General features: G+C 49.6%; 1 protein-coding gene across 2 annotated transcripts; it reads left to right on the top strand.

Annotated features, from left to right (window-relative positions):
• The first annotated feature begins 4,991 nt into the window (after positions 1–4,991).
• LOC132385430 (uncharacterized) lies at positions 4,992–20,451 on the top strand. Of its 2 annotated transcripts, none has more exons than XM_059957497.1 (6): positions 4,992–5,006; positions 13,574–13,700; positions 15,299–15,658; positions 17,442–17,702; positions 18,229–18,330; positions 18,721–20,451. In XM_059957497.1, the coding sequence occupies exons 2-6, from the start codon at positions 13,652–13,654 to the stop codon at positions 18,819–18,821; spliced, it is 873 nt and encodes a 290-aa protein (XP_059813480.1). In that variant the 5' UTR covers positions 4,992–5,006; positions 13,574–13,651; the 3' UTR covers positions 18,822–20,451. The 2 variants fall into 2 exon arrangements, with proteins under 2 accessions (XP_059813480.1, XP_059813478.1); XM_059957495.1 differs by lacking the exon at positions 4,992–5,006 and adding an exon at positions 12,870–13,014.
• Positions 20,452–27,135: the final 6,684 nt, after the last annotated feature.

Genomic DNA, 27,135 nt, shown 5'->3' on the forward strand with positions numbered 1-27,135 from the left:
GCAGGTGCCACTGAGAAGTTGGGCTGCCCGGTGTGGGGCTTTTCCTGACTGCAGCAACTACTGGGGAACGGGTGTGCATTGAGATGGGAACTCGGGGTGTCTGTTCCTGTGTCCTATTTATTTGTTCTGTCTCAGGTTTTACACTGAACATTACAGCACAACACAGGCCCTTTGGCCCATAATGCTGTGCTGACCTTGTCATCCAGTCTAACATCAATCGAACCCTCCCCTCCGACCTAGCACTCCACTTTTCTATCATCCATGTTCCTTTAAATGCCTCTACCACACCCCTGGCAGCTTGTTCCTTGCATCCATCCGATATCCCCCCTCGTACTTCCCTCCAATCACCATAAGTTGATGCTGTCTGTGTTGGCCATTTCCACCCTGGGAAAAGTCTCTGACTGTCCACTCTGTTCCTGCCTCCTGTCATCTTGTACACGTCACTCTCGTCCTCCTTCACTGCAAAGAGAAAATCCCGAGCTCGCTCAACCTCTCCTCATCGGACCAGCTCCCAGAGCGGCCACCTCAGTGCAGCAAGGATGTGGATACTACGGAGAGAGTGCAGACGGGATTTACAAGGATGCTGTCTGGGTAGGAGAGTGTGCCTTTTGAGAATACGTAGGGTGAACTCGGCCTTTTCTCCTTGGAGTGACGGAGGATGAGAGGTGACCTGATAGAGGTGTATAAGATAATGAGAGGCATTGATCGTGTGGATAGTCAGAGGCTTTTTCCCGTGGCTGAAATGGCTAACACGAGGGGGCACAGTTTTAAGGTGCTTGGAAATGGGTACTGAGGGAATGTCAGGGGTCAGTGTTTCCACACAGAGAGTGGTGAGTGTGTGGAATGGGCTGTCAGTGATGCTGGTGGTGGAGGCGGATACGATAGGGTGTTTTAAGAGACTCTTGGATAGGTACGTGGAGCTCAGAAAAGTAGAGGAATTTCTCGGTAGTTTCTGGAGTAGGTTACATGGTCGGTACAACATCGTGATCCGTAGAACCTGTAATGTGCTGTAGAGTTTCTATCCTCTATATTCTGTTTGATTTTGATTCTTTGTCTTTTGTAGTTTTTCACAATTTCTATTATATTTGTGTACTTTGCATTGAATGTCTGTAATTGAATGAACCTATGATGCCGTGTATATAATTCGTTCTGTACATTACTTCAACAAAGAATGTGTAAAGAAATCATTCCTGGCTCTCTGTAAAAATCAGTGAATATGCAAAACCCTTCCTGTTGCCACCATGTCTTCATTTGAAATTGCTCTCCATCTTGTACTGCCCCGGGTTGCGTATCTGGACAACATCCATGGTCGACCCTGACCGACGGAGACCTCACTGACCTGCTGAGTTCCTCCAGCACTTTGTGTGCACTGCTCTGGATTTCCAGCCTCTGCAGAATGGCAGGATAAAGTAGTGGCGGCTGGGCTGCGGAGAGCTGGGTTAGTGGGTGAAGGTTATTATCAGCGGTTTGTTGGCGTCTCCCCAACAACTTCAGCAGCGGGTCCAGTTCCGGGTTGTGAACCGTCCCTGAGTCGAGGGTAGGGGCGGGGCTTTTAAAGCCATTGCTAGCGGGGACGTAATTGGCTACCGCTGATTACATCTAGCAGGATTTCCCTGATGATTGGTTGAATTTCAACATCACATAACAAAGTGGTTGTATTTAATTTCCATTCATCCCGGGAAACAGTTTGCCATGAAACAGATCGGAGCGTGTCCACGGACCGGTGAGTGACTGTTATCCCGGACACCCTGCGCTCCCTCTCCCGCGGATTGACTGCCTCCCTCACAGACCCGCAGCCGCGCTGGGAACTCGCTCGCCGCGGTAGTGTAGTGGTTAACACGGCGCCAAGAGTCAGGTTCAATTCCCACCGCAGATAAACACCCATTAGGGAATGGAGTGATTTGAATCCTGTGCACTTGGGTGGGATTTGTTGAAACCGGCGTGGTGTCTTACGTCCGAGGTTTTTCCAGCCCTGGAACTGGGAATTCTGCCTGCAGAAGCAACGAGATCGATTAGCTGCTTGTGTGGGTTGCAGCAACAGCCTCTCCCATGACAAGAGTAAGACCAAGGAAAGACTGTGGGTCAGTCCTCACTGAGGGATCACACTGGAAAGGGTGAGCAGTTTCAAGTTTCTGGGTGCCAACATCTCAGAGTTTCTATCCTGAGACCGAGATATTGATGCAATCATGAAGGTGGCACACCAACAACTCTACTTCATGTGAAGTTTGAGAGGATTTGTTACGTCATCAAAGACATACAGATCTCCACCACGGTCTGTTTTAGCCCGGCTATGAAAGGATGAGGGTTGGGCACGGGGTGGGTGGCTGGCAACAGAAGCTGCAAAGACCTCATCCCTGGGAGAGGAAGGATCTGGGACGATGGGCTGCATCTGCAGACAACTTGGAACACTGGCCCAGGTCCGAGGAATTTGGTGAGTTGCTGTCAGTGGCCTATGTCCCAGTAGAGTAGATCTCCAGATGTACCAGAGAGAGCATTGTGACTGGTTGCATTACCACCTGGAACTGCACCGGATCAGATGAAGCTGCAGAGGGTTGTAAACTCAGCCAGCTCCATCACAAACACAACCCAACCACCAGCAGATGATCAGAGGCCATGCCTCAGGAAGGCAGCACCCAACATGAAGGCCCCTCACCACCCAGATCATTCCCTCTTCTCATTGCTCCCCACAGGGAGGAGGTACAGGAGCCTGCAGACACACACTCAATGATTCAGGAACAGCTTCTTGCCCTGTTGGGTACCCCTCGGGGTCATATTTTCTGTTGACAACCACTTTAAAATGGCGGGAGAATGATACTGGCTTTTGGACACTTTATGCAGCTAACGGGAGAGAGAGAAAAAGGGGGGGGGGGGGGCAGCACCCAGCGCTGATGTGACAGAGAGAGCGACAAAGATTTAAAGTCATGGCTCCATGCCTGATTATTTACTTTTGCTCCAAGGCCACTCACTTTGCCTGCTCGTGCAGATTCCTGCTGAGCCCGCAATGCCGTCCCAGGTGATGGACATGGAGTTGATGGATGGCCGGTAGCCCGGCAGGGGAGGTAAAAGACGAGTCTGCTCAGACACACCACGGGACACTGGAAGAACATTGTGTACCCACGCGAAGGTGGGGGTTTGGAGGATCGATTCGGGCTCACAGGGGGTGAAGGCAGACCGGTGGGGGGTTGTGTGTGTGTCCACCATCGCCTGGGTGACAGGCTCACCACTGAAGAACGATCGTGCCTGGTACGGAGGGGTCACAGTCGGTGACCACAACAGGACAAGAAGACAACGGAATCACCCTCTCCCTCTCCCTGTCTCCCTCTCCCCCTCTCTCTCCAACATTACAAGAGCAACAACCTCGACTTAAACTGAACTGAATTCTGCACCATCTTATGACAATTCATTTACCCCTAGACTTTGATAGAGCTTGGTTTTGATTCCTATTTCCACACTTCAGTATATATTACCGCTAACCTGTTTTTATATATATTTGCATTTTATAGTACTGTATTACTTAGTTTACTAATAAACACTATTAGTTACAGTAATACTGGACTCCAAAGTATTATTCTATTTCTGCTGGTTTGGTAACCCGGACATGGGGTACGTGAGAGCCCTCAGCCAGATATCTGAACTCTCCATGAACACCTCCTCACTGTTTTTCTCTTTATTTGTTTTATAATCGATAGATTTTTATGTCTTTACACTGTACTGCTGCGATAAAAGACAGAATTTCACACCATAGGACAGAGGTAATAAACCCAATACCGATAGCCGGATGACATCAAACCTACAGTGTTCCAGATTGAACCCACATCTCGGCCCCTTCTCCGGAGTGGGATCTCCCAGTACCTGCCAGTATCCACAGGAGCTTCTCTGCCTTCCCATCGGAGTGTAGCATCCTCACAGTTATCCCAGTCTGTCAGCTCGCTCCAGTTCCTTCTGCAGGCAGAATTCCCAGTTCCAGGGCTGGAAAAACCTGGGACGGAGGAGAGTACAGCGAGGGGTCAGGTCGGGTTAATACTTTATCACCCAAATGTACAGAACTGAAATCACTCCATTCCCTTACTGTGTGTGTGTCGGTCTGAATGCCCCTAACACACCACAATCATATCTGCTTCCACCCCACCCCGGCCTGTTCCAGGCTCAAGCAACTTGCTCCACACATCTCCCCTCAGCGTCCCCCACCCCACATCCCGTCATCTTTACCCTGTGCCCTTTCCTATTTGACTGACCACCAAGCCTATTTATTTAGAGACCCGTCCCAGAAGCCCTCGACACCCAATTACCCCCTTGTCAGCAATTAACCTACTAACCAGGACCTGTTTACCCGGAGGAAACCCGCACGGTCACGGGGAGAAGGTTTTAACTCCTTACAGACTGCGGTGGGAATTGAACCTGGCTCTCGGCGCCGTGTTAACCACTACACTACCGCGGCGAGCGAGTTCCCAGCGCGGCTGTGGGTCTGTGAGGGAGGCAGTCAATCCGCGGGAGAGGGAGCGCAGGGTGTCCGGGATAACAGTCACTCACCGGTCCGTAGACACGCCCCGACCACGGTCTGATCCCGTTTTACAGCAAACCGGATCCCGGGCTGATTTAAAATTAAATTGTTAAGTGATTAGTTCAAATTCAGCCAATCATCAGGGAAATCTAACCAGATGTATTCTGCAGCAGCCAATTACGTCCCCGCTAGCAATCGCTTTAAACGCCCCGCCCCTACCCGAGACTGGGTCGGTTCACAACCCGGAACTGGACCCGCTGCTGAAGTTGTTGGGGAGACGCCAGCAAACCGCTGCTGGTAAATCAGTAACATGATAAAGGAGGCTCCCTAGCAACCTCGACAGCACCAGCAGAGTGAAAAACAGTTCCCTTCCCTTAGTAGAAAGGCTTTTTGTAACCCACCTCCTCACAGCCCAGCCGCCACTACTTTATCCTGCCAGCTGAGACATTCTGCAGAGGCTGGAAATCCAGAGCAGTTAACACAAAGTGCTGGAGGAACTCAGCAGGTCAGTGAGGTCTCCGTCGGTCAGGGTCGACCATGGATGTTGCGTCCAGCTTGTCCAGATTCCCAACCCGGGGCAGTACAACATGGAGAGCAATCTGCTGCCCGTGTAGCCCCCGCCCCCCCGGGCACCCCCACCCCTCTCGACGCAACGCAGAGACTCTCAGCAGCAGAGTCGAGCTCACACGGATCACTTGTGTTGGCAGCTCATTCCTCACTCTCACCACCCTCTGAATGAAGATGTTCCCTCATATCCCCTTTAGACTTTCACCCATCACCCTTAACCCATGACCTTTCGTTGTAGTCCCACCCACCCTCAGTACCAAAGCCTGCTTCCATTTACCCTAAGTATACCCCTCATAATTTATATACTTCATCAAATCTCCTCTCAATCTTCTACGCTCTAAAGAACGAAGTCCTAATTTTTCCTGAGAACTCTGACCCGGCAACATCCTTGTAAATTTTCTCTGCACGCTTTCAAATACATGACGGCCCATACAAACAAGCTGGATGAACTCAGCAGGTTGGGCAGCATCCGCCAAAATGAACAGTCAAGGTTTCGGGTCAGGACTGAAGAAGGAGGGGGCAGCGACCCTATAAAGAAGGTGGGGGGAGGGTGGAAAACCAATCAGAGGGAAGATCAAGGGGTGGGGGAGGGGATAGGCAGGAGAGGCGAAGAAGGAATGTAAGGGGAAAGCACTACGGGGCAGAATCATGAGAGAGGTGATAGGCAGCTGGAAGAGGAGGCAGAGTGAAAGTGGGATGGGGGAAGAGGGAGGGAGGACATACATCCTGTATGTCGGTGAGACCTGACGCAGATTGGGGGACCGTTTTGTCGAGCTCCTCCGTTCCACCCACCACAACAGACAGGATCTCCCGGTTGCCACCCACTTCAACTCTGCTTCACATTCCCATTCGGATATGTCCGTACTTGGCCTCCTCTACTGCCATGATGAGGCCAATCTCAGGTTGGAGGAGCAACACTTCATCTACCATCTGGGTAGTCTCCAGCCCCTTGGCATGAACATCGAATTCTCCAACTTCCAGTAATTCCCTCCCTCTCCCTTCCCCCATCCCATTTTCACTCTGCCTCCTCTTCCAGCTGCCTATCACCTCCCTCATGATTCTGCCTTCATCTACTACCCATAGTGCTTTCCCCTTACATTCCTTCTTCACCTCTCCTGCCTATCCCCTCCCCCACCCCTTGATCTTTCCTCTGATTGGTTTTTCACCCTCCCCCCACCTTCTTTATAGGGCACCTGCCCCCTCCTGCCGAAGGGTCTCGGTCCGAAACGTTGACTGCTCATTTCAACGGATGCTGCCTGACCTGCTGAGTTCATCCAGCTTGTTTGTACATGTTGATTTGGCCTCAGCATCTGCAGTGTACTTTGTGTTTGATATATGACGGCCAATGTGCCAAAAGTTTTCTTTATGACCCAGTCTACCTATGATTTCAATTAATGACGGACCTCCATTGCAGACGCCTTTGTTCTACCACACTCCTCAGGGCTCCACTGTTCACTGTGTAAGATGAACTATGGTTGGTCCTACCGAACTGTCGGCATTAAATTCTATCTGCCACTCTACAGCTTATTTTTGCAGCTGACCCAGATCCTACTGCAAACTCCGATGGTCGTCGTTGACCTTACCCCACACCAGCCATGCTGATGATCCTTAATCAGTCCACGTCGATCCAAATGTCAATGTCTGATGCTTTAGGATATCTTCCAATAACTTTCCCACCAATGATGTCAGACTCGTCGACCTATAATCTGCTTTATGTTTAGAGCCTTTTTAAGCAGCTGAGCAACATTAGCTGACAGAACTGAAAATCCTACCCCTCCACAACAGCAGCCAATAGAGTACCTCTCTCGTTGTTAAGGGTGATTAAAATATCTCTGCTATGGCTCCAGCAGTTTCTGCACTTGCCTCCCGTGGGGTCTGAGGGAACCTCTTGTCAGGCTCTGGGGATTAAACACCTGCTCATCAGTATAGGGTCTGTGAAGTTGATGTCGCTTTGCCTCACTTCTATAGAATCTGTGCCTGTCTCCTGAGTAAATACGAATGCAAAAAACCTCTTTCAGATCTCCCCATCTCTGTTGGCTCCACACACGGACTAACGTTCTGATCTCGTCCACTACAATCCGACCGTATCTCCAGAATCCCCGAGGATTCTCCTTCACCCTGCCTGATAGGGCAACTTCCTGGCTTCTTTTTATCTCTCCTGATTTCTTAAACGTTCCCTGGTATTTCTCATGCTCCATAACTACCACATTTTTTCCTACCTGTCAAAACCTAACATGCATTTTTTTTTCTTAGCTAGGGCCTTGAAATTTCCTGAAAACCCAGCTTCCCTACACTGTCATCCTGACAGGCACATGCAAGCTTTGTACTCTCAAAACCGCACTTCGGAAGGCCTCCCACTTGCCAAGTATACCTTTCCCAGAAAAGAACCTTTCCCAGTCGACACTTGCTAAATAATTTCTGAAACCTTCAAAACTGGCCTTTCTCCAATTTAGATTCTCAACCCGTGGACCAGACCAATTCTTTTCCATATTCAGTTTGAAACTAATTGCATTGTGAGACCCGTCCCAGAAGCCCCCACAAACCTCTGTCACCTGCCCTGTCTCATTCCCTGGAGGAAATGAAGCATTGCATCCTCTGTCACTGGGGCTTCCACATACTGATTAAGGAAACTTTTTGAACACATTTGACAAACTCTATCCTATCCTATTACAGTGTGGGAGTCTCAGTCAATATGTGAAAAATTAAAATAACCTACTGTAACAGCATTATGTTTCTTGCAACAGTCTGTGATCTCTCTGCAAATTTGTGCCTTTCTATGCCTGGACTGTTGCGTGGTCTGTATTAGAACCCTATTAATGTGGTCCTACGTCTCGTACTTCTCAGTTCGATCTGTAAAGACTCGCTAGGCCAGTTCTCCAGTCTCTCCAGAGTGAGCACTGCTGTGACATTCTCCCTGACGAGGAACACCACCCCTCTTCCTTTAATCCCTCCTGCTCTGTCGTGTTTGAAAAACAGAACCCCAGATTATTGAGCTGCCACTCCTACCCCTCCTGCAATCAAGTCTCACTAATGCCTACAACATCATAATTCCAGGTGTTGATCCATGCTCTGAGCTCACCCACCTTTCCTATGATACTTCTTCCTTTGAAATATACACAGTTCAGGACAAATCACACTATGATTAACCTTTTGACTCCTGACTTTGAGGTCTAATCAACATCAGTCTCTATGACCTCTCCACTATCTCTTCTGGTTCTCGGTTCCCATCCCCCTGCAACTCTAATTTAACTATCAACCCATCCCACAGAGACATTCGTCCCCCTCCAGTTCAGGTGCAAACTGTCTCGTCCGTACAGGGCAAACATGAGGAAATCTGCAGATGCTGGAAATTCAAACAACTCACACAAAATGCTGGTGGAACACAGCAGGCTCAGCCCGAAACATCGACAGTGCTTCTCCTTATAGATGCTGCCTGGCCTGCTGTGTTCCACCAGCATTTTGTGTGTGTTGTCTTCTGTACAGGTCCCACTTTGTCTGGAAGAGAGCCCCATGATCCAACCCCAACTCCCTCCCTCCTTAGCCACCTGTTTTAACTGTGTAATCTTCCTGTTTCTGGCCTCACTAGCATGTGTCATGGTAGTAATCCTGAGATCACAGCCCTGGAGGCCCTGCCCTTTAACTCCCTGAACTCCCTTTGCAGAACCTTGTCACTCTTCCTGCCTATGTCAGAGATCCCTACCTACACGGACTATGACCTCGGCTGCTCACCCTCCCACTTAAGAATGCTGAGGACTCGATCCGAGATGCCCTGGACACTGGCACCCAGGAAGCAACGTACCATTGCTCTGTTGGGTCATTCCCCCCAACTATCGAAAGTAATATACCTGTTGTTGAGGGGGGTGGCCACAGGGGTACTCTGCAGTGGCTGGTTAACCCCTTTTCCCATCCTGTGTCATCTGTGTCCTGCACCCTGGGAGGACACCTCTCTATAAGTCTTACCTGTCTATCACCCCTTCAGCCTCTTGAATGATCCGGAGTTCATCCAGTTCCAGCTCCCTCTCATGGCCGTTCTCAAGTCAGGCCAGATTGGTTTGTTAGAAGCTGCAGCTGGATGCATTTCTTCAGGTGAAGTTGTCTGGGCACTGGAGGGCTCGCTGACTTCCCACACCATGCAAGAGGGGCATTCCACTATCCTGCCTGGCATCTCAACTGTTCAAAATGAGGAAATGTAAAGAAGCTGGAAAGAAACTGCAGCTTTCATTCTCTCCTTCTCTGTGTGAATCTCAGAAGAGCTAAAGCCTCAAAATCTCCACTCCAACTCTGCCCGCTCTGACGATAGCCACTCTGCTTTCCACTGCCCTACTTTAATTTCTTCTTGCTAATCAATCCGGAACACTGATTGGCCACTGTGCAAAGCTCCAAACCTGCCACAAGTCCCTGCCGTTTCTGCTCGATCAGTGAACCCGAATGTACATGCAGAGGATGTTTCCTATAGTGAGAGGAGCCTTGGAGCAACGATCTGATTCTGAAAGCCTTGCTACAACCCTTCCAACCACATTTACCACCTACCTTCAGCCATTTTGTCAGTTACCACCTGCAGGGAAAAGCAATCACATCTCAGAGACCTGATCTCCCCGGACCAAACCATTCCGACTCCTCTTTATCCAACCTCCTGCATTTCCAGGATAAAACAGATGCATTTCCTGTGACCTGATCTCCCCTGCACCAAACCATTCCGACTCCTCTTAACCCATCCCTCCCGTGTTTCCAAGAGAAAACAAATGCATTTCCTGTGACCTGATCATTCTGACTACTCTTAATCCCTCCCTCCTACATTTCATGGACGCTATCCATGAGGATGTTTTCCAATCACTTCACCATCCTGTAGTTTGCTGGCATCTTTGAGTGAGCGAACAACATGAGCCATACTCTGGTCATCTGGCACCCCATCCGTGACAGACAAATGGCAGACAAGTGACCATCGTCTCTCAACTACACTCCCCCCCACCCCCGTCCTTCCTGTCATTTCCTGGGACAGATACTGTCTGACCCTGGGAACTCATCCACCTCAACATTGGCCAATGTCCCTAACCTTCCTGAAACAGACAATTGTATCACTGTCTGATAGGGAGGAGCAACTGCACGGGTTTGGAAAAGCTGTAGAAAGCTGTCAACTCAGACAGCTCCAATACGGACATGAGCACTGTGAAAAATCTGTTTGAAAGTCATCCGCTGTTCCTCATATAGCCTGTGTTTCCAGTCTACGCTATCCAACTCCTCCCTCATCCCGTTGTAGTCTCCCTTGTTTAGGCATAATACACTGGTTTTAGATCGAACTATCGCATCCTCTATTTGTATGAGAAACTCAATCATACTGCGATCACTCTTTCCAAGAGGATCCTTAACTACAAGATTGCTAACTTTACCTGCCTCATTGCACAGGACCAGGTCTAAGATAGTGTGTAGGGGTAACATGCTGTTGAAGAACGTTATCGTGTATTCACTGTCTGAAGTTCTCAAGACATCCTTGATTCACCCAGTCTATGTGCAAGTTAAACTTCCCATGACAACTGCTGTTCCTTTCTTACATGCCTCAGATAATTCTCTGCTTATTGCCTGTGCCACTGTCATGTTATTATTCGGTAGCTGATAGACAACTCCCACCGGTGATTTTTTTTCCCTTTACTATTCCTAATCTCTACCCAGATGGTTCAATATTTTGCTCTTTAGATCTTACGTCATCTCTCACTATCGCCCTGATCTCACCTTTAATGAAGAGCCCTACCACACATCCCTTAACTTTCTGCCTGTTCTTCCATATTACCTGATATCCTTGGATATTTAATTCCCAAACCTCTCCACCCTGCAACTATGTTTCTGTAATGGCTACTAAATCATAGCCCTTTCTACATATTTGTTCCAGAAGTTCACTGACGTCGTTACGAATACTACGATCATTCAGATAAAGTGCCCTTGCACTCATTATGCCTTTAAAATGGGTTTTCTCTTTTGCACTTGACTTTCTTGCAACAGTCCAGGCACATAGAGGAACAGGTTTGCAGAGAGATCACAAACTGTTGCAAGAAACATTGTGTTACAGTAGGTTATTTTAACTTTTCTCATATTGACTGAGACTCCCACACTGTAAAAGGATAAAATAGGATAGAGTTTGTCAAGTGTGTTCAAGAAAGTTTCCTTAATCAGTATGTAGAAGCCCCAGTGACAGAGGATGCAATGCTTCATTTCCTCCAGGGAATGAGACAGGGCAGGTGACAGAAGTTTGTGAGGGGAACACGAGGCATCCAGTTACCTCAATGCCATTAGTTTCCAATTAAATATGGAAAATAATTGGTCTGGTCCACGGGTTGAGAATCTAAATTGGAGAAAGGCCAGTTTTGATGGTTTCAGAAATTATTTGGCAAGTGTGGGAGAGATTCTTTTCTGTGAAAGGTATACTTGGCAAGTGGGAGGCCTTCCGAAGTGCGGTTTTGAGAGTACAAAGCTTGCATGTGCCTGTCAGGATGACAGGTAAAGATAACCAGTTGGTTTTCTGGAAATATCGAGACCCCAGCTAAGAAAAAAAGTGCATGGCAGGTTTCAGCAGAGAGGGACAGATGTGGTAGTAATGGAGCATGGGAAATACCGGGGAATGTTTAAGAAATCAGCAGCACAATAAAGAAGCCAGGAAGTTGCCCTATCAGGCAGGGTGAAGGAGAATCCTCGGGGATTCTGCAGAAACGGTCAGAGCTGAAGGATTGTAATGGACAAGATTGGTTTTCCGCAGATCAGAACGTTAGTTCATGTGTGGAGCCAACAGCGATGGGGAGATATAACCATATAACAATCACAGCATGGAAACAGGCCATCTTGGCCCTCCTAGTCCGTGCCAAACCCTTAATCTCACCTAGTCCCACCTACCCGCACTCAGCCCATAACCCTCCACTCCTTTCCTGTCCATATACCTATCCAATTTTACCTTAAATGACACAACTGAACTGGCCTCTACTACTTCTACGGGAAGCTCATTCCACACAGCTATCACTCTTTGAGTAAAGAAATACCCCCTCGTGTTTCCCTTAAACTTCTGCCCCCTAACTCTCAAATCATGTCCTCTAGGTTTTTGCATTCGTACTTACTCAGGAAACAGGCACAGATTCTATAGAAGTGAGGCAAAGCAACGTCAACTTCACCGTTGAACTCGGGAGGACCAACCATAGTTCATCTTACACAGTGAACAGTGCAGCCCTGAGGAGTGTGGTAGAACAAAGGGGTCTGCAATGGAGGTCCGTAATCCATGGAGAGTGGCGTCACAGGTAGACTGGGTTGTAAAGAAAACGTTTGGCACATTGGCCTTCATATATCAAAGTTTTGTTGTTCAAAAGATGGGCTGATGAGCTGTTGGTGAGGCCTAATTTGGAGTATTGAGTGCAGTTTTGGTCACCTACATACAGGAAAAATGTAATAAAGTTTGAAAGAGTGCAGAGAAAACTTACAAGGATGTTGCCGGGTCAGAGTTCTCAGGAAAGATTAGGACTTCGTTGTTTAGAGCGTAGAAGATTGAGAGGAGATTTGATGAGGTATACAAATTATGAGGGGTATACTTAGGGTAAATGGAAGCAGGCTTTTGTCCTGAGGGTGGGTGGGACTACAATGAAAGGTCATGGGTGAAACATCCATGGTCGACCCTGACCGACGGAGACCTCGCTGTGCTCTGCCTGACCTGCGGAGTTCCTCCAGCACTTTGTGTTAACTGCTCTGGATTTCCAGCCTCTGCAGAATGTCTCAGCTGGCAGGATAAAGTAGTGACGGCTCGGCTCCGGAGAGGTGGGTTACAAAAAGCCTTTCTACTGGTTAGATTTCCCTGATGATTGGCTGAATTTGAACTAATCACTTAACAAAGTGGTGGTGTTTAATTTCAAATCATCCCGGGATCCGGTTTGCTGTAAAATGGGATCAGACCGTGGGCGGGGCGTGTCCACGGACCGGTGAGTGACTGTTATCCCGGACACCCTGTGCCCCCTCTCCCGCAGATTGACTGCCTCCCTCACAGACCCACAGCCGCACTGGGAACTCGCTCGCCGCGGTAGTGTAGTGGTTATCACGGCGCCGAGAGCCAGGTTCAATTCCCACCGCAGTCTGTAAGGAGTTAAAACCTTCTCCCCGTGACCGTGCGGGTTTCCTCCGGGTAAACAGGACCTGGTTAGTAGGTTAATTGCTGACAAGGGGGTAATTGGGTGTCGAGGGCTTCTGGGACGGGTCTCTAAATAAATAGGCTTGGCAGTCAGTCTGTTTGCCAGGGTCTAATAGGAGAGGGCACAGAGTAAAGATGATGGGGAGGGGGCATGTGTGGGGCAAGTTGCTTGACACAGTGATGGGAGCCTGGAACAGGCCGGGGTGGGGTGGAAGCAGATATGATTGTGGTGTGTCAGGGGTATTCAGACCGACACACACACAGTAAGGGAATGAAGTGATTTCAGTTCTGTACATTTGGGTGATAAAGTATTAACCCGACCTGACCCCTCGCTGTACTCTCCTACGTCCCAGGTTTTTCCAGCCCTGGAACTGGGAATTCTGCCTGCAGAAGGAACTGGAGCGAGCTGAGAGACTGGGATAACTGTGAGGATGCTACACTCCGATGGGAAGGCAGAGAAGCTCCTGTGGATACTGGCAGGTACTGGGAGATCCCACTCCGGAGAAGGGGCCGAGATGTGGGTTCATTCTGGAACTCTGTAGGTTTGATGTCATCCGGCTATCGGTATTGGGTTTATTACCTCTGGCCTATGGTGTGAAATACTGTCTTTTATCGCAGCAGTACAGTGTAAAGTCATAAAAATCTATCGATTATAAAAACAAATAAAGAGAATAACAGTGAGGAGGTGTTCATGGAGAGTTCAGATATCTGGCTGAGGGCAAGAAGCTGTTCCTGAATCATTGAGTGTGTGTCTGCAGGCTCCTGTACCTCCTCCCTGTGGGGAGCAATGAGAAGAGGGAACGATCTGGGTGGTGAGGGGCCTTCATGTTGGGTGCTGCCTTCCTGAGGCATGGCCTCTGATCATCTGCTGGTGGTTGGGTTGTGTTTGTGATGGAGCTGGCTGAGTTTACAACCCTCTGCAGCTTCATCTGATCCGGTGCAGTTCCAGGTGGTAATGCAACCAGTCACAATGCTCTCTCTGGTACATCTGGAGAACTTTTACTCTACTGGGATGTAGGCCACTGACAGCAACTCGCCAAATTCCTCGGATCTGGGCCAGTGTTCCAAGTTGTCTGCAGATGCAGCCCATCGTCCCAGATCCTTCCTCTCCCAGGGATGAGGTCTCTGGAGCTTCTGTTGCCAGCCACCCACCCCGTGCCCAACCCTCAGCCTTTCATAGCCGGGCTAAAACAGACCGTGGTGGAGATCTGTATGTCTTTGATGACGTAACAAATCCTCTCAAACTTCACTTGAAGTAGAGTTGTTGGTGTGCCACCTTCATGATTGCATCAATATCTCGGTCTCAGGATAGAAACTCTGAGATGTTGACACCCAGAAACCTGAAACTGCTCACCCTTTCCAGTGTGATCCCTCAGTGAGGACTGACCCACAATCATCCCCTTGGTGTTACTGTGTCATGGGAGAGGCTGTTGTTGCAACCCACTCAAACAGCTGATCTCACTCCTGTACACCTCCTCGTCTCCATCTGAGATCCTGCCAAAAGCGTGCACTACAGAATTAGGCCCTTCAACCCTTCCTAGCCATGCTGTTCTAGTGGCCTTGGTCAGTGGCCTGTACCTTGGCAGTACAAGTGTTGGACGAGAGACTTGTTAAACATTGTACAGGTCTCGGCTTCCACCGCCCTGCCAGGCCGTGAGTTCCAAATTCCAACCCTTAGTTGTTCAGTGTGTTTCCCATCGTTCTGTTATTCCTACGTCATCTGTCTCCAGTATCTCCAGGATCGTGGTTCTTCAAAGGCCTTTCCAAGATGAAAATGTCTGTCTGCTGACATACCATCTCCGGGTAGATTACACATGCTCACGATCAACATTACCTATTCCATCTGCAGGAATGCACATTCTCAGTTTGAAGGTCTGGTGGACTACGACTGCCCCAGGCCCATCCTGACTGGACATTGTCTTTATCCCCTGTCTTAACTAACTTCCACACCAGTGGCTATGCTTCATTAGGAGTTTTTCAGAAGATTTGCTGGCACCAAAGTCTATCCAATTTCTGCAGGAATTCTCTGCTTCCTGCAGCGGGTGTGAGGGTGATAACTTCTCCATGTTTTATTCCAGTGGTTCTCACTGTGGTCCAGTGCAGAGTGGCTGTGGCCTCCCCAGACTCAATCACCACCGTCCTTGCTGGTGGATCCGTCCACTTTCCCGTCCTCCACGTCAGTGAAGACAAGTATGAAGTGACTCTGCGGAAAACGTCCCCGAACCAGCTGAAGATCTTGGCCTGGATGTCAGACCGACCAGAGAGTCCGTACGTGATCCGGCCGTCCTACAGGAACCGGGTTCACTTCCGGAGTGATGGTGTTATCGAGATGCGAGGCATCAACATGAGTGACCAGGGGACGTACGAGGTGCAGACAAACTACTTTGGGAGGGAGCTGAGAAACCGTGACCGTGAGCAGTTTGAGATCCATGTTGTCGGTGAGTAGTCGTGTTAGAAAGCACGAGAGCATAGAAACAGGCCATTCAGCCCATCTAGTCTGTACTAAATTATGAAAGTGTCATAGATCGCCACAGCCATTCAGTCCATGTATTCTCCCGAGTCGCATTGGCCCATACCTGGACCATAGCCCTCCCTACCCGTCCCATCCACGTAACATCCAAAATTTCTCTTAAATATGAAAATCAAACCCATATCCACCATTTTCCCTGCCAGCTCAGTCCTTGCTCTCACCACCCTCTAGGTGCTGATGTTCCCCCTCCTGTTCCCCTTAAATATTTCACCTTTTACCCTTAACACATGACCTCTTGTAGTCTCTCCCAAACTTACTGGAAAAGGCCTGCTTGCATTTACCCTGTCCAATTACCCCACGTAATTTTGTATACCCCTTTCAAATCTCCCCTCAGTCGGCTATGTTCCAAGGAATGCAGTGTTAACCGGTTTAACCTCTCCCTGTGACCCAGGTCATCATGTCCCAGCAAAGTCCACGTTTTAGGGGCAGTACCCACCTCTCCCACCCGCTGGTCCCCAGCACGAGACTTTCTGATCCCGAGGAACCAGGCACCACCCAGGTGACCCTGTCACTGCCCCCCCCCCCCCGACTATGCCTTCCCCCTCTCACTGTGACCGACAGCAGGCTGTGTCTCAGCCCAGTACCCCCTCCCTCACTCTGGATCCTTGAAATCTCGTGTGAATTTCTTGATGCTTTTCCCTGGGGGGAAAGTACTGACTCCATTCTAAGCCCCTTTATAATACACGTCTATAAAGTGTAATGGTTAAGGAAACAGCAATGAAAAATCTTTCTACATCTGAGTGACAGACATGGAGAACCTTCACTGCTGCCCCAAACACCAGCAGGTGTAACGGGAAGGAAATCGGAGGAATGATGTTCCAGCCTGCCTGTCCTCACCCTATAAGCCGGTTCCTCACGTCCAGGCAGGACTTGGCCTGGAACGTCGACTCCATAGATGCTGCCTGACCTACTGAGTTCTCCTCCAGCATTTTGTGTGTGTGTTCCTGTAGCTCACATCCTTGTAAATGTCCTCTGCACTTTTTCCACACCTTCCCTGTGACAGGATAACCACAACTCCACCCACAGTACACCGAGCGTGGCCTCACCAACATCTTGTACAACTGTGCCGTGATGGCCCTCACGTCTGTAGTCAGTACCCTGACTGTACGGGCCAGCACGCTAAACGTCTCCTTCACCGCCCTGTCTACTGTGGATTCATTTCCACTTTGATCTCCATCAGCTGATCAATCCAAAGGGACTGAAACAGTCAGACACCAGCAGCATCGCTGCAGTTGCCAGTCAGCGTGGAACTGACGATAAACTTTCTCAGGGACTCCAGTTCCGGATTTCTCCTTGGGGTTTCCTCCTGAAGTCTGTCCCGTGGGTTTCCCTTCTCCTGCGGGAGCTGCCAGTCACAGCCGAGGAGCCCCGTTCGCCCGAAGCAACCTGCCTGACGGTGCCGGTAACAGGCCTTGGGCCCTTCTCCTGTTGGTGGAAATGATTCTGCTGGGTTCTGCTCGTTGAGACTCGCCATGGGGGACATTTAACAAATTGTGGAGCTTGTATCCGCACTACCCGCTCTCCCGGCTGTGACGATCTCCACCAGCTTGTGAGTGATTCACTGACAAATGTACTTTCCCCAGTGAGGGGTAGTATCAGTGGGGGTGGAGTGGATTTGGCTGTGGGGGGTTTGTTGAGGGGAATGTTTTCAGGAATTTGATATTAATTCATAGTGAAATCTCTGCTGGCAGAGCCGGTGTCTGAGCCGACGGTGGAGATCAGCAGGAATGCCTCCCACGTCACGCTGAACTGCTCGGCTCTCGGAACCGGACAGGTCACCTATCGGTGGGAGAGGCAGACAGACGCTGCTGGTGGGAACGTCACCTTCCATGGAGCCCTGCTGTTCCTGCAGAATGATGGGCTGAGTGGCCACACCTACAACTGCATTGCTGAAAATTGCTGCAGTCGGCAGATCAGCCTCCCAGTCTCTGCAGACCTCAACCCAGCCAGCGGTGAGTGGGAATCAGTGGATGTGGAGAAGGTGTTTCCAGTGGTGGGGGAGTCTCAGGATACGGGGGCGTCCATTTAGGACAGAGATGAGGAATTTCTTTAGCCAGAGGGTGGTGAATCTGTGGAATTCATTGCCCCAGACGGCTGTGGAGGCCGTCATTGGGTGTATTTAGAATGGAGGTTGTTGGTTCTTGGTTATTCGGGGTGTCTAAGGTTACAGTGAGAAGGCAGGAGAATGGGATTGAGAGGGACAATGAGTCAGCCACAGTGGGATAGCAGAGCAGACCCGATGGGCTGAACGGCCTACTTTTTGCTCCTGTGTTATTCGTGATATCATCTCCTAGAGTAGGATGTGAAGTGAGGACTGCTTGGAGTCCAGAACGTCCCCCAGGACCCTACTGGACGGGCTGGAGTGAGAGAGGTGGGGAGGGAGTCCAGTTTCCAGACAAAGATTCTGGTTGTGGGTCTCTGACCATGAAATGGATCAGTGAACTGAGGTTTAATTCTGTCCGTCTTTCTGTCCCCCAGAGTCCAGAAATTATTGGGCAAGTGTTCTCAGCTTTATAGTCCTCTCAGTGGTTGTGATGTTAATCTTGGGACTGTATCTGCTCAGGAAATCGGTACTGATTGGTGAGTATCCTCTTCGCTATCATCCCACTCCCTTTCATCCCATCCCACCCTGGTGTAAGGTGAGTCCGATGTTGGGACAACACACACACATGCTGGAGGATACAGCGGGTCAGGTAGCATCTAATAAACAGGCCCGATATATATAATTATTAACATCTTTAACCCTGATTATAACTAATTACTATCTTTATCCTTGGTTATAACTAATGATTGATATATTTATACTCGATATGTCCAAGTACCTCCTGCACCACACCAGTCCCACATCCACAGGTAAACCGGGTGTATTCAGGGACTGAGAATGGATGCACCATCCCTGGTGCTCGGGAGGGAATAACTACCCTCCCTCATTACAGACTGGGAACTGACGTGTGACGTTTTCTCTCACAGGTCAAGCGCATCCAGAAACCGAGGGCCAGGAGAGTTCCAGTGAGGATGATGGTTCGGACTGTCCTCTCCGGAAGTCCCGAGGTTCCTCTGACCCTGTGTGACCTGGAACCGGGACGGTACTGAACATGTCCCTCCCACCAGCTGCTGTCTCCACCGTGACCTCCACCCACCCAGCCCCTGAGCACAGGACGTCTGCACCTCACACTGTGGGGCAGGTGCCACTGAGATGCTGGATTGCCCAGTGTGGGGCAATTCCTGACTGTAGCAACTACTGGGGAACGGGTGTGCATTGAGATGGGAACTCGGGGTGTCTGTTCCTGTGTCCTATTTATTTGTTCTGTCTCAGGTTTTACACTGAACATTACAGCACAACACAGGCCCTTTGGCCCATAATGCTGTGCTGACCTTGTAATCCAGTCTAACATCAATCGAACCCTCCCCTCCGACCTAGCACTCCACTTTTCTATCATCCATGTTCCTTTAAATGCCTCCACCACACCCCTGGCAGCTTGTTCCTTGCATCCATCACTCCACCTCCGATATCCTCCCTCGTACTTCCCTCCAATCACCATAAATTGATGCTGCCTGTGACAGGGCCATTTCCACCCTGGGAAAAGTCTCTGACTGTCCACTCTGTTCCTGCCTCCTGTCATCTTGTACACGTCACTCTCGTCCTCCTTCACTGCAAAGAGAAAATCCCGAGCTCGCTCAACCTCTCCTCATCGGACCAGCTCCCAGAGCGGCCACCTCAGTGCAGCAAGGATGTGGATACTACGGAGAGAGTGCAGACGGGATTTACAAGGATGCTGTCTGGGTAGGAGAGTGTGCCTTTTGAGAATACGTAGGGTGAACTCGGCCTTTTCTCCTTGGAGTGACGGAGGATGAGAGGTGACCTGATAGAGGTGTATAAGATAATGAGAGGCATTGATCGTGTGGATAGTCAGAGGCTTTTCCCCGTGGCTGAAATGGCTAACATGAGGGGGCACAGTTTTAAGGTGCTTGGAAATGGGTACTGAGGGAATGTCAGGGGTCAGTGTTTCCACACAGAGAGTGGCGAATGTGTGGAATGGGCTGTCAGTGATGCTGGTGGTGGAGGAGGATACGATAGGGTGTTTTAAGAGACCCTTGGATCGGTACGTGGAGCTCAGAAAAGTAGAGGAATTTCTCGGTAGTTTCTGGAGTAGGTTACATGGTCGGTACAACATTGTGATCCGTAGAACCTGTAATGTGCTGTAGAGTTTCTATGTTCTATATTCTGTTTTATTTTGATTATTGGTTCTCTTTGTCTTTTGTAGTTTTTCACAATTTCTATTATATTTGTGTACTTTGCATTGAATGTCTGTAATTGAATGAACCTATGATGCCGTGTATATAATTCTGGTGTGTGTTTAATATTTGAGCAAATGTGGATTGATTACTCATCTGGATTATTATTGATTATCCGTGTTTAATGATTCTACATGTTGTAAATCTATTTGAATGTTCGTTCTGTACATTACTTCAACAAAGAATGTGTAAATAAATCATTCCTGGCTCTCTGTAAAAATAAGTGAATATGCAAAACCCTTCCTGTTGCCACCATGTCTTCATTTGAAATTTGCCTCCACGTTGTATTGCCCCGGGTTGCGTATCTGGACAAGCTGGACGCAACATCCATGGTCGACCCTGACCGACGGAGACCTCACTGGCCTACTGAGTTCCTCCAGCACTTTGTGTTAACTGCTCTGGATTTCCAGCCTCTGCAGAATGGCAGGATAAAGTAGTGGCGGCTGGGCTGTGAGGAGGTGGGTTACAAAAAGCCTTTCTAAGGGATCTGCTTTTCACTCTGCTGGTGCTGTCGAGGTTGCGAGGGAGCCTCCTTTATCATGTTACTGATTTACCAGCAGCGGTTTGCTGGCGTCTCCCCAACAACTTCAGCAGCGGGTCCAGTTCCGGGTTGTGTCCCAGTCTAGGGTAGGGACGGGACGTTTAAAGCGATTGCTAGCGGGGACGTAATTGGCTGCTGCAGAATACGTATTTCCCTGATGATTCGCGAGAAACTGGTGGTGTTCGGTTTCAAATCAGCCCGGATGGGAGCCTGGAATACGCCGTGTTGGGGTGGAAGCAGATATGATTGTGGTGTGTCAGGGGCATTCAGACCGACACACACACAGTAAGGGAATGAAGTGATTTCAGTTCTGAACATTTGGGTGATAAAGTATTAACCCGACCTGACCCCTCGCTGTACTCTCCTACGTCCCAGGATTTTCCGGCCCTGGAACTGGGAATTCTGCCTGCAGAAGGAACTGGAGTGAGCTGACAGACTGGGATAACTGTGAGGATGCTACACTCCGATGGGAAGGCAGAGAAGCTCCTGTGGATACTGGCAGGTACTGGGAGATCCCACTCCGGAGAAGGGGCCGAGATGTGGGTTCATTCTGGAACACTGTAGGTTTGATGTCATCCGGCTATCGGTATTGGGTTTATTACCTCTGGCCTATGGTGTGAAATTCTGTCTTTTATCGCAGCAGTACAGAGTAAAGACATAAAAATCTATCGATTATAAAAACAAATAAAGAGAATAACAGTGAGGAGGTGTTCATGGAGAGTTCAGATATCTGGCTGAGGGCAAGAAGCTGTTCCTGAATCATTGAGTGTGTGACTGCAGGCTCCTGTACCTCCTCCCTGTGGGGAGCAATGAGAAGAGGGAATGATCTGGGTGGTGAGGGGCCTTCATGTTGGGTGCTGCCTTCCTGAGGCATGGCCTCTGATCATCTGCTGGTGGTTGGGTTGTGTTTGTGATGGAGCTGGCTGAGTTTACAACCCTCTGCAGCTTCATCTGATCCGGTGCAGTTCCAGGTGGTAATGCAACCAGTCACAATGCTCTCTCTGGTACATCTGGAGAACTTTTACTCTACTGGGACGTAGGCCACTGACAGCAACTCGCCAAATTCCTCGGACCTGGGCCAGTGTTCCAAGTTGTCTGCAGATGCAGCCCATCGGCCCAGATCCTTCCTCTCCCAGGGATGAGGTCTTTGCAGCTTCTGTTGCCAGCCACCCACCCCGTGCCCAACCCTCAGCCTTTCATAGCCGGGCTAAAACAGACCGTGGTGGAGATCTGTATGTCTTTGATGACGTAACAAATCCTCTCAAACTTCACATGAAGTAGAGTTGTTGGTGTGCCACCTTCATGATTGCATCAATATCTCGGTCTCAGGAGAGAAACTCTGAGATGTTGACACCCAGAAACCTGAAACTGCTCACCCTTTCCAGTGTGATCCCTCAGTGAGGACTGACCCACAATCATCCCCTTGGTGTTACTGTGTCATGGGAGAGGCTGTTGTTGCAACCCACTCAAACAGCTGATCGATCTCGTTCCTGTACACCTCCTCGTCTCCATCTGAGATCCTGCCAAAAGCGTGCACTACAGAATTAGGCCCTTCAACCCTTAGTTGTTCAGTGTGTTTCCCATCGTTCTGTTATTCCTACGTCATCTGTCTCCAGTATCTCCAGGATCGTGGTTCTTCAAAGGCCTTTCCAAGATGAAAATGTCTGTCTGCTGACATACCATCTCCGGGTAGATTACACATGCTCACGATCAACATTACCTATTCCATCTGCAGTAATGCACATTCTCAGTTTGAAGGTCTGGTGGACTACGACTGCCCCAGGCCCATCCTGACTGGACATCCCCTGTCTTACCCTAACTTCCACACCAGTGGCTATGCTTCATTAGGAGTTTTTCAGAAGATTTGCTGGCACCAAAGTCTATCCAATTTCTGCAGGAATTCTCTGCTCCCTGTAGCGGGTGTGAGGGTGATAACTTCTCCATGTTTTATTCCAGTGCTTCCCACTGTGGTCCAGTGCAGAGTGGCTGTGGCCTCCCCAGACTCAATCACCACCGTCCTTGCTGGTGGATCCGTCCACTTCCCCGTCCTCCACGTCAGTGAAGACAAGTATGAGGTGACTCTGGGGAAAAGGTCCCCGAACCAGCTGAAGATCTTGGCCTGGATGTCAGACCGACCGGAGAGTCCGTACGTGATCCGGCCGTCCTACAGGAACCGGGTTCACTTCCGGAGTGATGGTGTTATCGAGATGCGAGGCATCAACATGAGTGACCAGGGGACGTACGAGGTGCAGACAAACTACTTTGGGAGGGAGCTGAGAAACCGTGACTGTAACCAGTTCGAGATCAATGTTGTTGGTGAGTAGTCGTGTTAGAAAGCACGAGAGCATAGAAACAGGCCATTCAGCCCATCCATTCTGTACTGAATTATGAAAGTGTCATAGATCGCCACAGCCATTCAGTCCATGTATTCTCCCGAGTCGCATTGGCCCATACCTGGACCATAGCCCTCCCTACCCGTCCCATCCACGTAACATCCAAAATTTCTCTTAAATATGAAAATCAAACCCATATCCACCATTTGCCCTGCCAGCTCAGTCCTTGCTCTCACCACCCTCTAGGTGCTGATGTTCCCCCTCCTGTTCCCCTTAAATATTTCACCTTTTACCCTTAACACATGACCTCTCGTAGTCTCTCCCAAACTTACTGGAAAAGGCCTGCTTGCATTTACCCTGTCCAATTACCCCACGTAATTTTGTATACCTCTATCAAATTTCCCCTCAGTTTAGGAATGAAGTGTTAACCTGTAACCTCTCCCTGTGACCCAGGTCCTCATATCCCAGCAATGTCCATGTTTTAGGGACAGTACCCACCTCTCCCACCCGCTGGTCCCCAGCACGAGACTTTCTGATCCCGAGGACCCAGACACCACCCAGGTGACCCTGTCACTGCCCCCCCCCCCCGACTATGCCTTCCCCCTCTCACTGTGACCGACAGCAGGCTGTGTCTCAGCCCAGTACCCCCTCCCTCACTCTGGATCCTTGAAATCTTGTGTGAACTTCTTGATGCTTTCCCTGGGGGGAAAGTACTGACTCCATTCTAAGCCCCTTTATAATACACGTCTATAAGGTGTAATGTATAAGGGTTAAGGAAACAGCAATGAAAAATCTTTCTACATCTGAGTGACAGACATGGAGAACCTTCACTGCTGCCCCAAACACCAGCAGGTGTAACGGGAAGGAAATCGGAGGAATGATGTTCCAGCCTGCCTGTCCTCACCCTAGAAGCCGGTTCCTCACGTCCAGGCAGGACTTGGCCTGGAACGTCGACTCCATAGATGCTGCCTGACCTACTGAGTTCTCCTCCAGCATTTTGTGTGTGTGTTCCTGTAGCTCACATCCTTGTAAATGTCCTCTGCACTTTTTCCACACCTTCCCTGTGACAGGATAACCACAACTCCACCCACAGTACACCGAGCGTGGCCTCACCAACATCTTGTACAACTGTGCCGTGATGGCCCTCACGTCTGTAGTCAGTACCCTGACTGTACGGGCCAGCACGCTAAACGTCTCCTTCACCGCCCTGTCTACTGTGGATTCATTTCCACTTTGATCTCCATCAGCTGATCAATCCAAAGGGACTGAAACAGTCAGACACCAGCAGCATCGCTGCAGTTGCCAGTCAGCGTGGAACTGACGATAAACTTTCTCAGGGACTCCAGTTCCGGATTTCTCCTTGGGGTTTCCTCCTGAAGTCTGTCCCGTGGGTTTCCCTTCTCCTGCGGGAGCTGCCAGTCACAGCCGAGGAGCCCCGTTCGCCCGAAGCAACCTGCCTGACGGTGCCGGTAACAGGCCTTGGGCCCTTCTCCTGTTGGTGGAAATGATTCTGCTGGGTTCTGCTCGTTGAGACTCGCCATGGGGGACATTTAACAAATTGTGGAGCTTGTATCCGCACTACCCGCTCTCCCGGCTGTGACGATCTCCACCAGCTTGTGAGTGATTCACTGACAAATGTACTTTCCCCAGTGAGGGGTAGTATCAGTGGGGGTGGAGTGGATTTGGCTGTGGGGGGTTTGTTGAGGGGAATGTTTTCAGGAATTTGATATTAATTCATAGTGAAATCTCTGCTGGCAGAGCCGGTGTCTGAGCCGACGGTGGAGATCAGCAGGAATGCCTCCCACGTCACGCTGAACTGCTCGGCTCTCGGAACCGGACAGGAAAGGCAGATCTAAGACAGTACGTTCCCTTGTTGGAGCAACGTGCTGTTCAAGAACGTTATCGCGTATTCACTCTATGAACTTCTCAAGACTGCCTCGACCAACTTGATTCACAATCTATGTAGAAGCTAAATTTCCCACATAACTGCTGTTCCATCCTTACATGCCTCGTATTTCTGTTTAGAAACATAGAAAACCTACAGCACAACACAGGCCCTTCGGCCCACAAAGTTGTGCTGAACATGTCTCTAACTTAGAATTTACTAGGCTTTTATAGCCCTCTATTTTTCTAAGCTCCATCTACCTATCCAAAAGTCTCTTAAAAGACCCTATTGTATCCGCCTCCACCACCGTTGCCGGCAGCCCATTCCAAGCACTCACTCTGAGTAAAAAACTTAACCCTGATATCCCCTCTGTACCTACTCCCCAGCACCTTAAACCTCTGTCCTCATGTGGCAACCATTTCAGCCCTGGGAAAAAGCCTCTGACTATCCACGAGATCAATGCATCTCATTACCTTATACACCTCTATCAGGTCACCTCTCATCCTCTGTCGCTCCAAGTAGAAAAGGCCGAGTTCACTCAACCTGTTCTCATAAGGAATGCTCCCCAATCCAGGCAACATCCTTGTAAATCTCCTCTGCACCATTTCTATGGCTTCAACGTCCTTCCTGTAGTGAGGCGACCAGAACTGAGCACAGTACTCCAAGTGGGGTCTGACCAGGGTCCTATATTGCCTGTACCACTGTAATGTTGTCATTCAGTGGCCGAGAGACAACTCCCACCAGTGATTTTTTTTTCCATTTACGATTCCTAATCGCTACCCAGATGGATTCAACATTCTGCTCCTTAGATCTTGTATCGTCTCTCACTATCGCCCTGATCTCACCTTTAATGGAGAGCGCTATCCCACCTCCCTCATCTTCCTGCCTATGCTTCTGTGTTACCTGATACCCTCGGATATTTACTTCCCAATCCTGTCCAACCTGCAACCATCTTTCTGTAATGGCTACTAAACCGCATCTCTTTATTTCGCTGACCATGTTATGAATAATATGGGCATTTAGGTGAAGTGCTCTTACACTGATTATGCCTTTAAAATCTGTAATCTTTTTCTCTTTTGCACTTGACTTTTCTGCACTCCACTGTTACTTTCCTCTTTTTCATCATTTGCTTTTCCTTTGTCTTTATCCACACTTTTCTCTTTTACTTTCTCCACACTTCTCCGATCTGTTGGACCTACCCCCCTGCTATTTAGTTTAAAGCCGAACCCGCAGTCTCAGGTATGCGATTCAGCAGGATCCGGGTCCCATCCTGGTTCAGGTGGAGCCGATCCCAATAGAACAGCTCCCTCCTTCCCCAGTACTGGTGCCAGTTTCCCGTCAATTCAAACCCACTTCCCCCACACCAATGGTGGAGCCGATCCCAATAGAACAGCTCCCTCCTTCCCCAGTACTGGTGCCAGTTTCCCGTGAATTCAAACCCACTTCCCCCACACCAATGGTGGAGCCGATCCCAATAGAACAGCTCCCTCCTTCCCCAGTACTGGTGCCAGTTTCCCATGAATTCAAACCCACTTCGCCACACCAATGGTGGAGCCGATCCCAATAGAACAGCTCCCTCCTTCCCCAGTACTGGTGCCAGTTTCCCGTGAATTCAAACCCACTTCCCCCACACCAATGGTGGAGCCGATCCCAATAGAACAGCTCCCTCCTTCCCCAGTACTGGTGCCAGTTTCTCGTCAATTCAAACCCACTTCCCCCACACCAATGGTGGAGCCGATCCCAATGGAACAGTTCCCTCCTTCCCCAGTACTGGTGCCAGTTTCCCGTCAATTCAAACCCACTTCCCCCACACCAATGGTGGAGCCGATCCCAATAGAACAGCTCCCTCCTTGCCCAGTACTGGTGCCAGTTTCCCGTCAATTCAAACCCACTTCCCCCACACCAATGGTGGAGCCGATCCCAATAGAACAGCTCCCTCCTTCCCCAGTACTGGTGCCAGTTTCCCGTGAATTCAAACCCACTTCGCCACACCAATGGTGGAGCCGATCCCAATAGAACAGCTCCCTCCTTGCCCAGAACTGGTGCCAGTTTCCCGTCAATTCAAACCCACTTCCCCCACACCAATCCTTAAGTTGCACATTGAACTCTCTAATCGTGACTGGCTGGGTTTGCTCTGCGAACCCTGGTTTCCCACAGTCCAAAAACATATCCGTTAGTAGGTTAATTGGCCATTGTGACTAAGCACGAGTTAAGCTTCCTGTAGAAGTAGTAGAGGCCAGTTCAGTTGTGTCATTTAAGGTAAAATTGGATAGGTATATGGACAGGAAAGGAGTGGCGGGGTATGGACTGAGTGCGTGTAGGTGGGACTA

This window comes from Hypanus sabinus, assembly GCF_030144855.1.
Source record: "Hypanus sabinus isolate sHypSab1 chromosome 5 unlocalized genomic scaffold, sHypSab1.hap1 SUPER_5_unloc_1, whole genome shotgun sequence".
NCBI lineage: Eukaryota > Metazoa > Chordata > Chondrichthyes > Myliobatiformes > Dasyatidae > Hypanus > Hypanus sabinus.

Coding starts and splice junctions, on each gene's coding strand:
- LOC132385430 (XM_059957497.1), top strand. CDS start 13,652: ATGCTACACTCCGATGGGAAGGCAGAGAAGCTCCTGTGGATACTGGCA. Junction 13,701..15,298: donor GCTCCTGTGGATACTGGCAG/GTACTGGGAGAT, acceptor GTTTTATTCCAG/TGGTTCTCACTGTGGTCCAG. Junction 18,331..18,720: donor CAGGAAATCGGTACTGATTG/GTGAGTATCCTC, acceptor TTTCTCTCACAG/GTCAAGCGCATCCAGAAACC.